At 40.9% G+C, this 11,455-nt stretch overlaps 2 protein-coding genes across 2 annotated transcripts; one reads left to right on the top strand and one right to left on the bottom strand.

The window, feature by feature from the left end:
- The first annotated feature begins 70 nt into the window (after positions 1–70).
- Positions 71–2,984, top strand: LOC105011940 (zinc finger protein 345). Its single transcript, XM_010872425.4, has 2 exons — positions 71–465; positions 813–2,984. The coding sequence occupies exons 1-2, from the start codon at positions 240–242 to the stop codon at positions 2,819–2,821; spliced, it is 2,235 nt and encodes a 744-aa protein (XP_010870727.2). The 5' UTR covers positions 71–239; the 3' UTR covers positions 2,822–2,984.
- A 63-nt stretch (positions 2,985–3,047) lies between these two features.
- bphl (biphenyl hydrolase like) lies at positions 3,048–7,542 on the bottom strand. The gene is made up of 7 exons (XM_010872423.4): positions 7,295–7,542; positions 6,860–6,963; positions 6,509–6,675; positions 6,203–6,356; positions 5,969–6,100; positions 5,732–5,855; positions 3,048–3,444 (listed from the first exon to the last, which is right to left on the bottom strand). Exons 1-7 carry the CDS (start codon positions 7,369–7,371, stop codon positions 3,354–3,356), a joined length of 849 nt encoding a protein of 282 aa, XP_010870725.2. The 5' UTR covers positions 7,372–7,542; the 3' UTR covers positions 3,048–3,353.
- Between the last annotated feature and the right edge of the window lie 3,913 nt (positions 7,543–11,455).

The following is an 11,455-nucleotide window of genomic DNA, read 5'->3' as shown; positions in this document are numbered from 1 at the left end:
CCTGATTTCTTTCTTACATGCGCATGCGATTTTGAATTTCACGAGAAGACGATTGGCTACTGGTGGATTATTGCCGCATTTGCTTGAATTTCATTGGGCCCTCAAATGATCAACATATTTCCGAACCCGGAAGTCGGAAAGCTTCGCAATTGCAACTTTGGTGAGATGCTAGGTTAGAAGTTGATGATTATCTGTAAATGTCGCTTACATTTAGCTAATACGTGTAATCTTAACCCAAAATGTCCAAACTACAGCTGTTGAATGTATTTATCACAGAGCGGTTAACAGCAGCAGCTGTTGAGATATTTGGAGAAAAGAAACCAGAGTACCATGAACAATTAAAATCAGCGGCAGTTGATATATTTAGGTTAGTGGAAAAGACAGTAGCGGAGTACCTGGAAGAGATCTCCAGTTCAAAGAAGGAGAACTGTCGTCTACGGAGGCTTCTTGCACATTTCGGAGCAGGTATGTCATCACTAAACATTATGCTAATAAACAAACCCCCCGAATCATGTTGCAGTCGTCTCAGCCTGGTAGCCAGTAGCGTTGCCACTCCTTGTCAGGCTAACATTCCAAGGCGTGGATGGATCACGAAGAGATCAGGAACCATGCTCGGAGCAGGTAGTCTACAATCCAGAGCCAGTTTCATGTTGAAATTCCACTCATTGTACTCATGAGAGGAATGTTAACACACATACAGGATTTCTCCTGTATGAAGAAACTGCTAAAAAACGCAGGATACAATTTGAATGCAGCTGTGTTAGTTCATCGTAATCTGTAGAGCCTTACTAATTTCCCACCCTTCTCTCCAGACCCCCAACAGCTAAATGAGGAGAGTACACCCAAGCAGCAGCAGCACCCACCATCCCGCGATCAGGAATCCACAGAGGTCACACTGACTACACTGCAACAGGAAAAACTCGAGACAAATCAGTATTCCACAGAGGTCACACAGTTCATATTCAATCATCCTTGTGTAGAAAGTGACTGCACTCAGCACAGTGAGAGGGACACTCTACCCACTGACATCGCTGTCCTAATCAAAACAGAACCTGACGATAGAGGGGACTATGGAGGAACTCAGCATCTCTCTGCTCTAGGCCTACAGCCAGACTCGCCAGTCTGCACTGGGGCCAAAACAACCAGTGCCCTAAAGGCACCGCTGAGGGCACACAAAGACAAGAGGTTACACATGTGTACTGTGTGTAGAAAAAGCTTCGCCAGGGCGGGCCAGTTGAAAATACATCAGAGAATTATTCACATCGGTGAGAAACCTTACAGCTGCCCCGAATGTGGCAAATCCTTCAACCACAAGGAAATCTTGGAACGGCATGTTAGCACTCACACGGGGGTAACCCCTTATAAATGCCCTGTGTGCAGTCAGTGCTTCATTAGCAGAAACCATTTAGGGAATCACCAGAAAATACATCAGAAAGTTAAAAAGCTGTATAAGTGCAAAGAATGCTCAAAGTCCTTTAAAGGGAAGGGTGCGTTGGTCAGGCACATGAAGACTCACAACAGAGAAAAACCATATCAGTGCTTTGAGTGTGACAAAAGCTTCACACGTCAGGGACATCTTAAAGAGCATATGAGGTCCCACATAGGAGGGGAGAGCCTATTTAAATGTCCTATTTGTGAGAAATCCTGTATATCAGCTGTTGTTCTTAAACGGCATCAGTTAATTCACACCTTGGAGAAACCGTACAACTGCAAGGACTGCGGGAAAACCTACAGCCTGAAGGCAACGCTAAAGGAGCACATGAGGAGTCACACAGGGCACCGACTTCAGTGCCCTATGTGTGAAAAATGTTTTACCTTTAAAGCAGGTCTGAGACAGCACCTCAAAACTCACAACAGGGAGAGACCGCACAGCTGCAGTGACTGCGGTCAAAGTTTCAGCCGGAAATCAGATTTGATAGGGCACATGCGAACTCATACGGGAGAGAGATTATTCAAGTGCCCACTGTGTGAGAAGTGCTTTATATCAGACTGCGATTTAAAACGCCACCAGCGAATCCACACCGGAGAGAAGCCATACAGTTGCAAGGAGTGTGACAAAAGCTTCACCCTTAAGGGAGGCCTGAAAACACACATGAAGATACACACAACTCGGAAACCATACTGCTGCAGTGATTGTGGCAAATGCTTCCTCCACAACACCAGACTGACGGACCACATGAGGATCCACACGGGGGAGCAGCCATACAAGTGCGACGTCTGTGGAAAAGCCTTTGTCTACTCCAGTGACCTAAAAAAGCATGAGAGAATTCACACAGGAGAGGAACCATACAGGTGTGTTGAATGTAACAAATGCTTTAACTACGAGGGCAACCTGCTGAGCCATATGAGGTTACACACAGGGGAGACCGGGGAGGAAGGGGAGGAGCCTCCAGCATATCTATGTAGCCAGTGTGGCAAAAGCTTCCAGAAGATGCAAAACCTAAAGCAGCACATGAAGAGTCACAGGGAAAAGGTCCTGCTGCATTGCACGATGTGTGAAAAGGCTTTTCCAAAAGAAAGCCAACTGAAACTCCATGAGAGAATTCACACTGGAGAGAAACCCTACCTATGTAACACTTGTGGCAAAAGCTTTAGCAGGAAAGAACATCTGAATGGTCACATGAGGACTCACACAGGGGAGAAACCATACATGTGTCCTTCATGTGGTAAATGTTTTTTATCAACAAGTGATCTGAAACGGCATCAAAGAATTCACACTGGAGAGAAACCGTTTCGCTGCAATAGTTGTGACAAGTGCTTCAATCAGATGAGTTCCCTTAAATCGCACATGAATAATATTCACAAGAGGGAGAGTCTCTAGTCGTGCTCCTACTCAGGAGTAAAGAGTCCCCATGCAAAGATGCATACTAATTGTAACTGACACTGCTGTGCCTGTATGCTGTACATATGAAGGAACAAAGTTCACTTGTTTTATGAAGACTCTTTGTTGAATGTTTACTAAACGTCTGATTAAACATTATTGAATGCCTATCATTTTGGTGTTCTTGGTTTGTTTTACAGGACATAATTAGTACAAAATGAAACACTCATGATGCAACATTTAATGAAAACAAAAGCTACCACATTTCACAAATATAACATTGACAATAGTCATGGATGTGTTTTTGGCTCATGCACTAATCATTTTCTAATTAGTCTTAATTAATGGACTAGATTTGGTGATTGATAAAGAGGTCCTTCAATCCACTCTAGATGGCTTGTCCATAGAGCCGACACCCAGGCACGACAGCTTGTCTCCCATGGGTATTGTATTGTTGTGGCCCTTTAACCAAAGGCCTGTCATAATGCAACCATGTTAGCAATACGGTGCCAAGTGGAACACAATATGTCCATTACTGGCTCAAGAAGTCGTCCACCAACTTGTTAAACTCTGCAGCAAATCTCAGGTGCAGATTGTGTTTTCCTTCAGGCATCAGGTGCAACCTGGAATCACAAGTTGTAGAAGAGGTTGTACCATTAGTGAAAATTCAAAAATATTTTTCTGCTTTATTATAAGAGACCACCAGAAGAGGTCAATGTCAGGCTTGTTTTAAGGGTGCAATGCACTTTTTCAGGTCTATTGACCCATTAAAGCGAGCTGTACTATTTTTAAACTCTTGTATAGGGTTCAGTAATTTACCTTATATCAGTTCACTTGCACTCAGATGAAAGGGGTGGAAATACTTCAGGTGTGTCCTTAAAAACATAATCTCTAGTAGACATATTCCAAAGCAGCTAAAATCTGTTAAAGTGGAAACGCTGCTGGTTTACGGTACATCTGCAGCGCAACTTACAGTACCAGTCAAAAGTTTGGATGCACCTCATTCAAGGGTATTCCTTTTAATTTTTTCCAGAGCTGTGGTTAAAATTAAGAGACCACTGCAAAATTATCAGTTTCTCTGGTTTTACTATTCATATGTATGTGTGAGTAAAATTATTATTTTTGTTTTATTCAATAAACAAAAAAATATTGTCATTTAGGGTATTTTTCAAAAACAACTGGTCAAAATAACCAAAAAAATATGCATTGTTTTCAGACCTCAAATAATGCAAAGAAAACAAATTAATATTAATTTTTCAACAACACAATACAAAATGTTATAACACAGGAAAAGTTCAGAAATCAATATTTGGTGGAATAACCATGATTTTTAATCACAGCATTCATGCATCTTGGCATGCTCTCCACCAGTCTGTCTGTCAAATTCCAGAGGTTTTCAATGCCGTTCAGATCTGGAGATTGGGCTGGCCATGTCAGGGTCTTGATCTGGTGGTCCTCCATCCACACATTAATTTACCTGGCTGTGTGGCATGGAGTATTGTCCTACTGGAAAAAAAAAACAATTCTCAGAGTTGAAGAACATTGTCAGAGCAGAAGGAAGGTGTTCTTCCAGGATAACCTTGTACTTGACTTGATTCATGCATACTTCACAAAGACAAATCTGTCCAATTCCAGCCTTGCTGCATTCCCAGATCATCACTGATCCTCCATCAAATGTCACAGTGGGTGCGAGACACTGTGGCTTGTAAGCCTCTCCAGGTCTCCATCTAACCATTAAACGACCAGTTGTTGGGCAAAGCTGAAAATGTGATTCCTCAGAGAAGATGACCTTACGCCATTCCTCTACGGTCCAATCCTTTTGGTCTTTTGCAAACTTCAGCCTGGCTCTTCATTGCTTCTCATTGATGAAGGGCTTTTTTCTAGCTTTGCATGACTCCAGCCCTGCCCCTAGGAGCCTGTTTCGAACCGTCCTCGCCGTGCACTTCACCCCAGCTGCTGTTTGCCATTCTTTTTGTAGGTCACTTGATGTCATCCTACGGTTGTTCAGTGACATTCGAATGAGTTGACGGTCATCTCGGTCAGTGGACAGTTGTTTTCGATGGAAGCAACCTGACGCTCACTGTATCCCTGTGCCGGTAAAGGCAGAATTGAAACCTTCCATCCCAATGCAGTCGCCAGGTTGCTTAGTCCAGACTGTCAATAAAGGGTTTGGCTTGTAAAACTGCTTGAAAATCCCAAAGCTTTAATCAAATGAACATGTCCTTTTTATGTAGCGTATAATGTCAGCAGACAATTTGTCTTGTCCTAGACAGGTGCGGGTGGAGCCATTAGAGTACATCTGTTCTCTCATCTCACCACTGGTATTTATCGATATTTCTTTTGTAATGCTTTCCATAATAAAAATTTGAATCTCACTCCATACTGATTAGAGAATCTCTGCCAGCAACTGACTCATGCATTTGATTGTAAATCGATTAAATAAGAACTCAGCGATACTTTGTTGTCCGTGCACAATTCCTCCACAGTTATAATAATGGTCATTCTTGTATTTAAAATGTATTTTCCTGTAACCAGTGCTTGATTTTAGTTACGTGATTAAAATCAAACCTATTAAAATGATTCATAATTTTGGTTTACGCGGGGAGAACACCCGTTCCGCAGGTTCTTCAATGTGAATGGTTGTTTCATATTTGGATTTAGGCCATATCATAAATTAATGGGATCTTGCTTATTGACAACCTTTGGCATTTATTTTTTTTAAAGCTACTTAACCTATATAAGACTAACATTTACTGGTTTGATGTTAAAGCAATAGCCTACACGAAAAACTGAAGCCTCCACATTATTTAGCCATGGGGTGTTGGCCAAGTCGAGCGTGTCCTAAGGGTTCCCTTTGCATTGGGTTTGTTAACACAGAGACCTCAGAGTGTAATGGGGGAGTCAGGTCACCTTGAAGCCTTGATATGTTTGAGAAGATATTGTGGGTGGAAGCTGGGCACCATGGGGTCCTTCTGTCCATGAATGATGAGGGTGGGACAGCTGATCAGAGGCAGCAGCTCCATACAGATACTGCCTGAACAACACAGGACAGGCAAAACACACACTTAAGGGTTCACAGAGCTACTCCTTAACACAACTGGAACTGGAAAATTTAAATCTTCACTGCAAAGATGCCGTTGCTCCTACCTTCTGGTCTCTGGGCGAACTGTCCAATGCCGTCCACCCACCCTTCCCAGGTCTTAACAAAGAGCTCTGCTCCATACACCTCCTCCATGGGTCTCCTCATCCTCTCACTCCATTGAGACACGTCACGGATCGCTGAGGACACACACAGGCTGTAGTAAAGGAAAACAGACATGCAGAGATGCCTCATCCAATCACTTCACAGCAGACACACATACACAAATAACAGCGCTTCACCATTGTAGATCTGTAGGTCTTCCGGTGAGACGTACGCATTGGCGCCCCAGACCACCATCTTATTAATGAGGGAGGGGTTCTTGGCAGCTGCGATCAGAGCGGTGATGCCTCCATCACTCCAGCCTAACAAAGAGAACCTGGGAAAGCTCAGTGACTAAACGGGAAAATGCAAAGAGATGAGAGAGAACAGAGGGGGGTGCTGAGTGGTTCATGATTCAACCTTTTTATTTCCATGTAACTGGGAAATCCCCCTGCACAGTAAAGCACAAAAACCCCAGGAACCAATGTGACCCTGAGACATCAAACCTGCATCAGATCTACAGCGTCCTGGGCATCCCTCTCAAAGAAGTCCAGGGGGAAGTCTCTGTCTGGGGGGCGTGATCGCCCATATCCTCGGGGGTCCCAGCCAATCACAGTGAAGCGTTCCTTATTCAAAGACTTCAGCTGTGGCCCAAAGTCAGTCTGAGCACTCCCTGTAAATGGAAAACACCAAAAACAGGTAACCTACCAACATCTCAACATATTTTAATATGTATGGCAGATATTGGCTAGTACACCCTGGAAACAGAATGTGTTGTTATAGTTGACGCCTTTGAGTAATGACAGAGAAGCAGGTTTGGGTCATGACCAATGTCTGGAGTGGTCTGGAGTAGTTACCCAGAGCTCCTGGCAGCAGCAGAACAGCATGCTCCCCTGTTCCAGTCTGTTGGTAGAACAAATCCACGGAATTCACATGCTTTCTTCCTGAAACCACTGAGGTACTATTGGACACAAAGAAAAACAGCAGAAAAAACGTAAAGTTGATGGATGCAGACAATTCATTCACATTTCAACTGATCATTCCACCCACAGCATAAGCATTACAAAGCAATGTTTATGGCATTTCATATCGTCACGCTGCGAAATAAGCATGGAACGGTTGAACAGCGCCATCTCCTGCCTCACGTGACTGTTCTAATAATACCCAGTTTGCTGGGAATTTATTACTCACGAACGCGGGGGAGTAATATCTGAAAATAGTAACCTAGCTGCAGTTCTGTAGAATGCACCACATTTGCTGACACATTAACCTAATGACTAATGAATTATTACCAGTAGAGCTGCACATCTTTCATACTCATAGCCATTTTGCTATAGCGAATTCCTCTTCCTGAGAACAACCAAGCCATTTCGTTGACAGATATTTGCGCTCTTTTTGTCACAGTTACAAAGTATTGACGGGTAATTGGTGAAGCAAAGTTTGTTTTGGTAAATAAATATCTTGGATGTCGAATCAACTATTTCGACATGTAAAATTGGTGTTTTAGCGAAAGTACCACGGCCAATCTTTCCCTGCTTTACCTGAGAACAAACCTATCAAATCGCATACTACGTACTGAAAGTAAGTACTTCGCGGGAGATGATGAAGTACCTACTGAATAGTATTTAGTAAGCTAGTATGCAAGTATTGGGACCGATTGGGATGTACTTCTCGTCATAAAATTGCGTCTCAAAATTAGATCATTTTGTCGCGCCCTAACACCACGCCAAGTTTTAATATTTAGCTATACATGATGAAGCATTGTATTAACTGACTAACGTTCCTTATGAAGTTTACATCCACCGCAAATAGCATCTGTGAACTGTATGGCTTTTGCCACTGGCCGTTTTTATAGCTTAGAAGCCAGTAATACTAGTAGCTTACTACTTGGAATAGTCATACGAATTGAGTCCATGCTTGCGAGACTGAAGACGAAGTTTACACTGCCAAAGTTATTTAATGGCACAACGTGCGTTTTTCTTTTGTACGTGAATGACATTGATGAAATAACTCTCAATATAGGTGACAATCTTTTGTCAATTGAAAAGACGAGAGAATCTTGGAAACCATTCTTGTCCTGCCCAAGGGGTATACAGTATAATTCCCCAAAATGCATATACGGAAGCATACTCCGAAAATCCACCAGTAATAGCAGACTATCCGGGACATTTTAGCATACTATTTTTTAGCGTATTATTCTTTGGTATATACTAATGTTCTCGAATACTAATCTGGCAAACTATATAGTATCCAAGTATGCGATTTGAAAATAATACGTAGACAAGTATATCCAGTTAGAGCGTTCAGATGGTTTTTTTATTTTTTTTATAGCAGAGAGACTACAATGTCAACAAGGTTATTGACGAACAAGCAAACATTAGTTATTTTTTAAAGAGAATTTGTGGTTGGCTTGTGCATTGCAAATGAGCCCCTCTGCCATACTCACTCGCTCGAAGTGCCCTCGATGATCACGTGTGGCTGACAGAACTTTTGAGTGTGACTTCTAAGGGGGAAAAATATTAGTGCTGACCCGTTTTGCCCCTCCTCACTCCACTCCACCCGTGTCATGAAATTAAAATGTACAAATTCTTCCTATTGTTTTAGAATAACTTATTAACAGTCGAACATTTCATTTATGTATTTGGTTTTGTATGGTTTTTTTTTAACTGACAAAAAATGCAAGGGTCACATAATTTGGAATGCCTATTGATTATTTTGTGTGAAATTGTGCAAGCTCAAAAATAATGAGATGCCTTATGTGATTCCACTTGATTGTTGAGCAACGTCACACACTCACCAGAAGGGGCCAAAGCAGAGTTAGGGTTAGGACTCTACAAACCTTGATCAGGGTGGGGAATCATTTTTACCTATAAAAATTATTTATTTTTTATTGGTAGATTTTATTTTTTAAATTTGACATTATCAACTTTTTCGTTAATCAGTAGCAAAAAATGCTAATTAAATACATTTTGATTGGATGTTGTAACAATAAAATGTGTACAGTGCTACAATGGGATGAATACTTCCCATTGTACCGCCTTTTTTATAATTACATTTGATAAATGTAGTACTGTAGGATACTGTTAATAGGTGTTAGGGCAGGCCTTATATGTAATCCAATGGGGCTATTCACTCAATGTCAACTGGAGTCATTAATTGGAGGTGACGTTAAGTGAGAGTCCAGTTTAAAGTCTTCGGGAGGGTGTTGTTCACGTTGAATGTTAATGAAAACAAAATCAAAATTCAAATTGTTGACAAAAACAAATTGATCAAAAAATTTATTATTGCTATAAAATATCTACCTTCCTATGAGGAATTATTGATATATAAAAATATAATTATTGATATCAACAGTTCAAATTGTTGGTATTCATAATTCCTGTTTTAATATCAGAAATTTAAATTGTTTCATATCTTTGATATGAAAGTTTTAATGTGTTGATATCAAAATGAATATACAGCTCTGGAAAAAATGAAGAGACCACTGCACCTTTTTCTTTCCTTTCCAAAAGCGTTCAATTTGCAGTGGTCTCTCTCTTCTGTTCCTCACACGAAAGCTACCTTTTCGCCTTTTTTGAAAGGAAAGAAAAATATATTTCCAAAAAAGCTGTGACGCTGCGTAAAATGCTAATAAAAACAGAATGCAATGATGTGCAGATCCTTTAACCCTATGTTTAATACAGTACAAAGACATTTCAACATTCCAAATATTGAAACAGAAATGTTACTGTATTTTGGAAAAATACATCCCCATTTTGAATTTGATGCCAGCAACATGTTTCAAAGAAGTTTGGACAGGGGCATTTTTACCACCCACATTTACCTCTGCGGTTGTCACAAAGTGCTTTTACAAAACACCCAGCCTGAAACCCCAAGGAGCGAACAACAACAGGGTAGTAGCACCCAGACTTGTCTACTATGTTCAGGATGTGGTTTGGCATTGCTGAAATAAGCAAGGCCTTCCTGGAAAAAGACATCATCTGGATGGCTGCATATGTTGCTCCAAAACCTGTATATATTGTTAAGCATTAATGGTGCCTTCAGAGATGTGCGAGTCACCCATGCCATGTGCACTAATGCATCCTGATACCATCATGGATGCGGGCTATTGAACTATTCACTGATAAGTAGTCGGATGGTCTCTCTTTAGCCCAAAGGATGCAGTGTCCATGATTCACAAAAATAATTACAAATTTAGATTTGTCAGACCACAGGACAGTTTTACAAGTCGCTTCAGTCTATCTGAAATGAGCTCGGGCCTAGGGAAGGCAGCGGCAGTTCTTAAATCTTTATATATGGTTTCTTCTTTGCATGGTAGAGTTTTAACTAGCATTTGTGGATGCAGCGACATACTGTGTTCACAGACAATGGTTTTCGGAAGTGTTTCTGAGCCCATGCACTGATGTCCACTACAGTCTGTTTTTGCAGTGGCGTCTGAGGGCCCAAAGATCATGGCCAATATTGGTTTTTGGCCTTGTGTACAGAGAATTCTCTGAATCTTTTAATGATATGACGTACCCTAGATGATTTGATCCCCAAACACTTTGCAAATTTACACTGAGAAATGTTATTCTTAAATTGTTGCACTATTTGCCTATGCAGTCTTTCACTGAGTGGTGAACCCCTCCCCATCTTTACTTCTGAAAGACTCATCCTCATTGGGATGCTCTTTTTATACCCAATCATGTTACTGACCTGTAGCCAATTAACCTAATTAGTTGTGAGATGTTCCACCAGTTTTTGGGGGGGAATTACACAACTTTTCCAGTCTTTTGTTGCCCCGTCCCAGCTTTTTAAAAATGTGTTGCTGGCATCAAATTCAAAGTGGGCATATATTTTTCAAGAAACAATAAAATGTCTCAGTTTCAACATTAAATATGTTGTCTTTGTACTATTTTCTATTTAATATAGTGTTTAAATTATTTGCACATCATTGCATTCATTTTATTTAGTTTTTTACATTTTACACAGCGTCCCAACATTTCTGGAAATGGGGTTGTGCAATAATTAAATTTCTTGATACCGAAATATACAATACTTAATATAAAAAAAAAAAATATTGATATTAAATATTCTATGAATATATATTAAAAAGGCATGCCATTTGCAGGCCCTATGTTGCCCAGGTCTGCCATTGATCATGAGTCTGTTGGCAGTGAAGTAATTCTGATTCTCTCAAACATGGTTACTAACAAGAGGATCAACCTCAGACACACCCTTTAATTATGAAATTCCTGTTCAAATAGCAATCCAAATGATTGGCACCCATATTTACTGTACTTTCTACATCCTCTTACAGGATAACGCCACTGAGACATTTTCTATGGTTTTGTATGGGACTGGAGAACACATTGGAAGGGATCCTACACAATTCCACTAGAATCTTTCCAGGTACTTGAGATCTATCAGTTTCCTCTTATGGACTGCCCACATTAATATAAGCCCCTGGTTTG

The sequence above is a fragment of the Esox lucius genome, chromosome 8 (assembly GCF_011004845.1).
Source record: "Esox lucius isolate fEsoLuc1 chromosome 8, fEsoLuc1.pri, whole genome shotgun sequence".
NCBI classification, from domain to species: Eukaryota; Metazoa; Chordata; class Actinopteri; order Esociformes; family Esocidae; genus Esox; species Esox lucius.
This window is presented reverse-complemented; position numbering and strand designations above follow the sequence as displayed.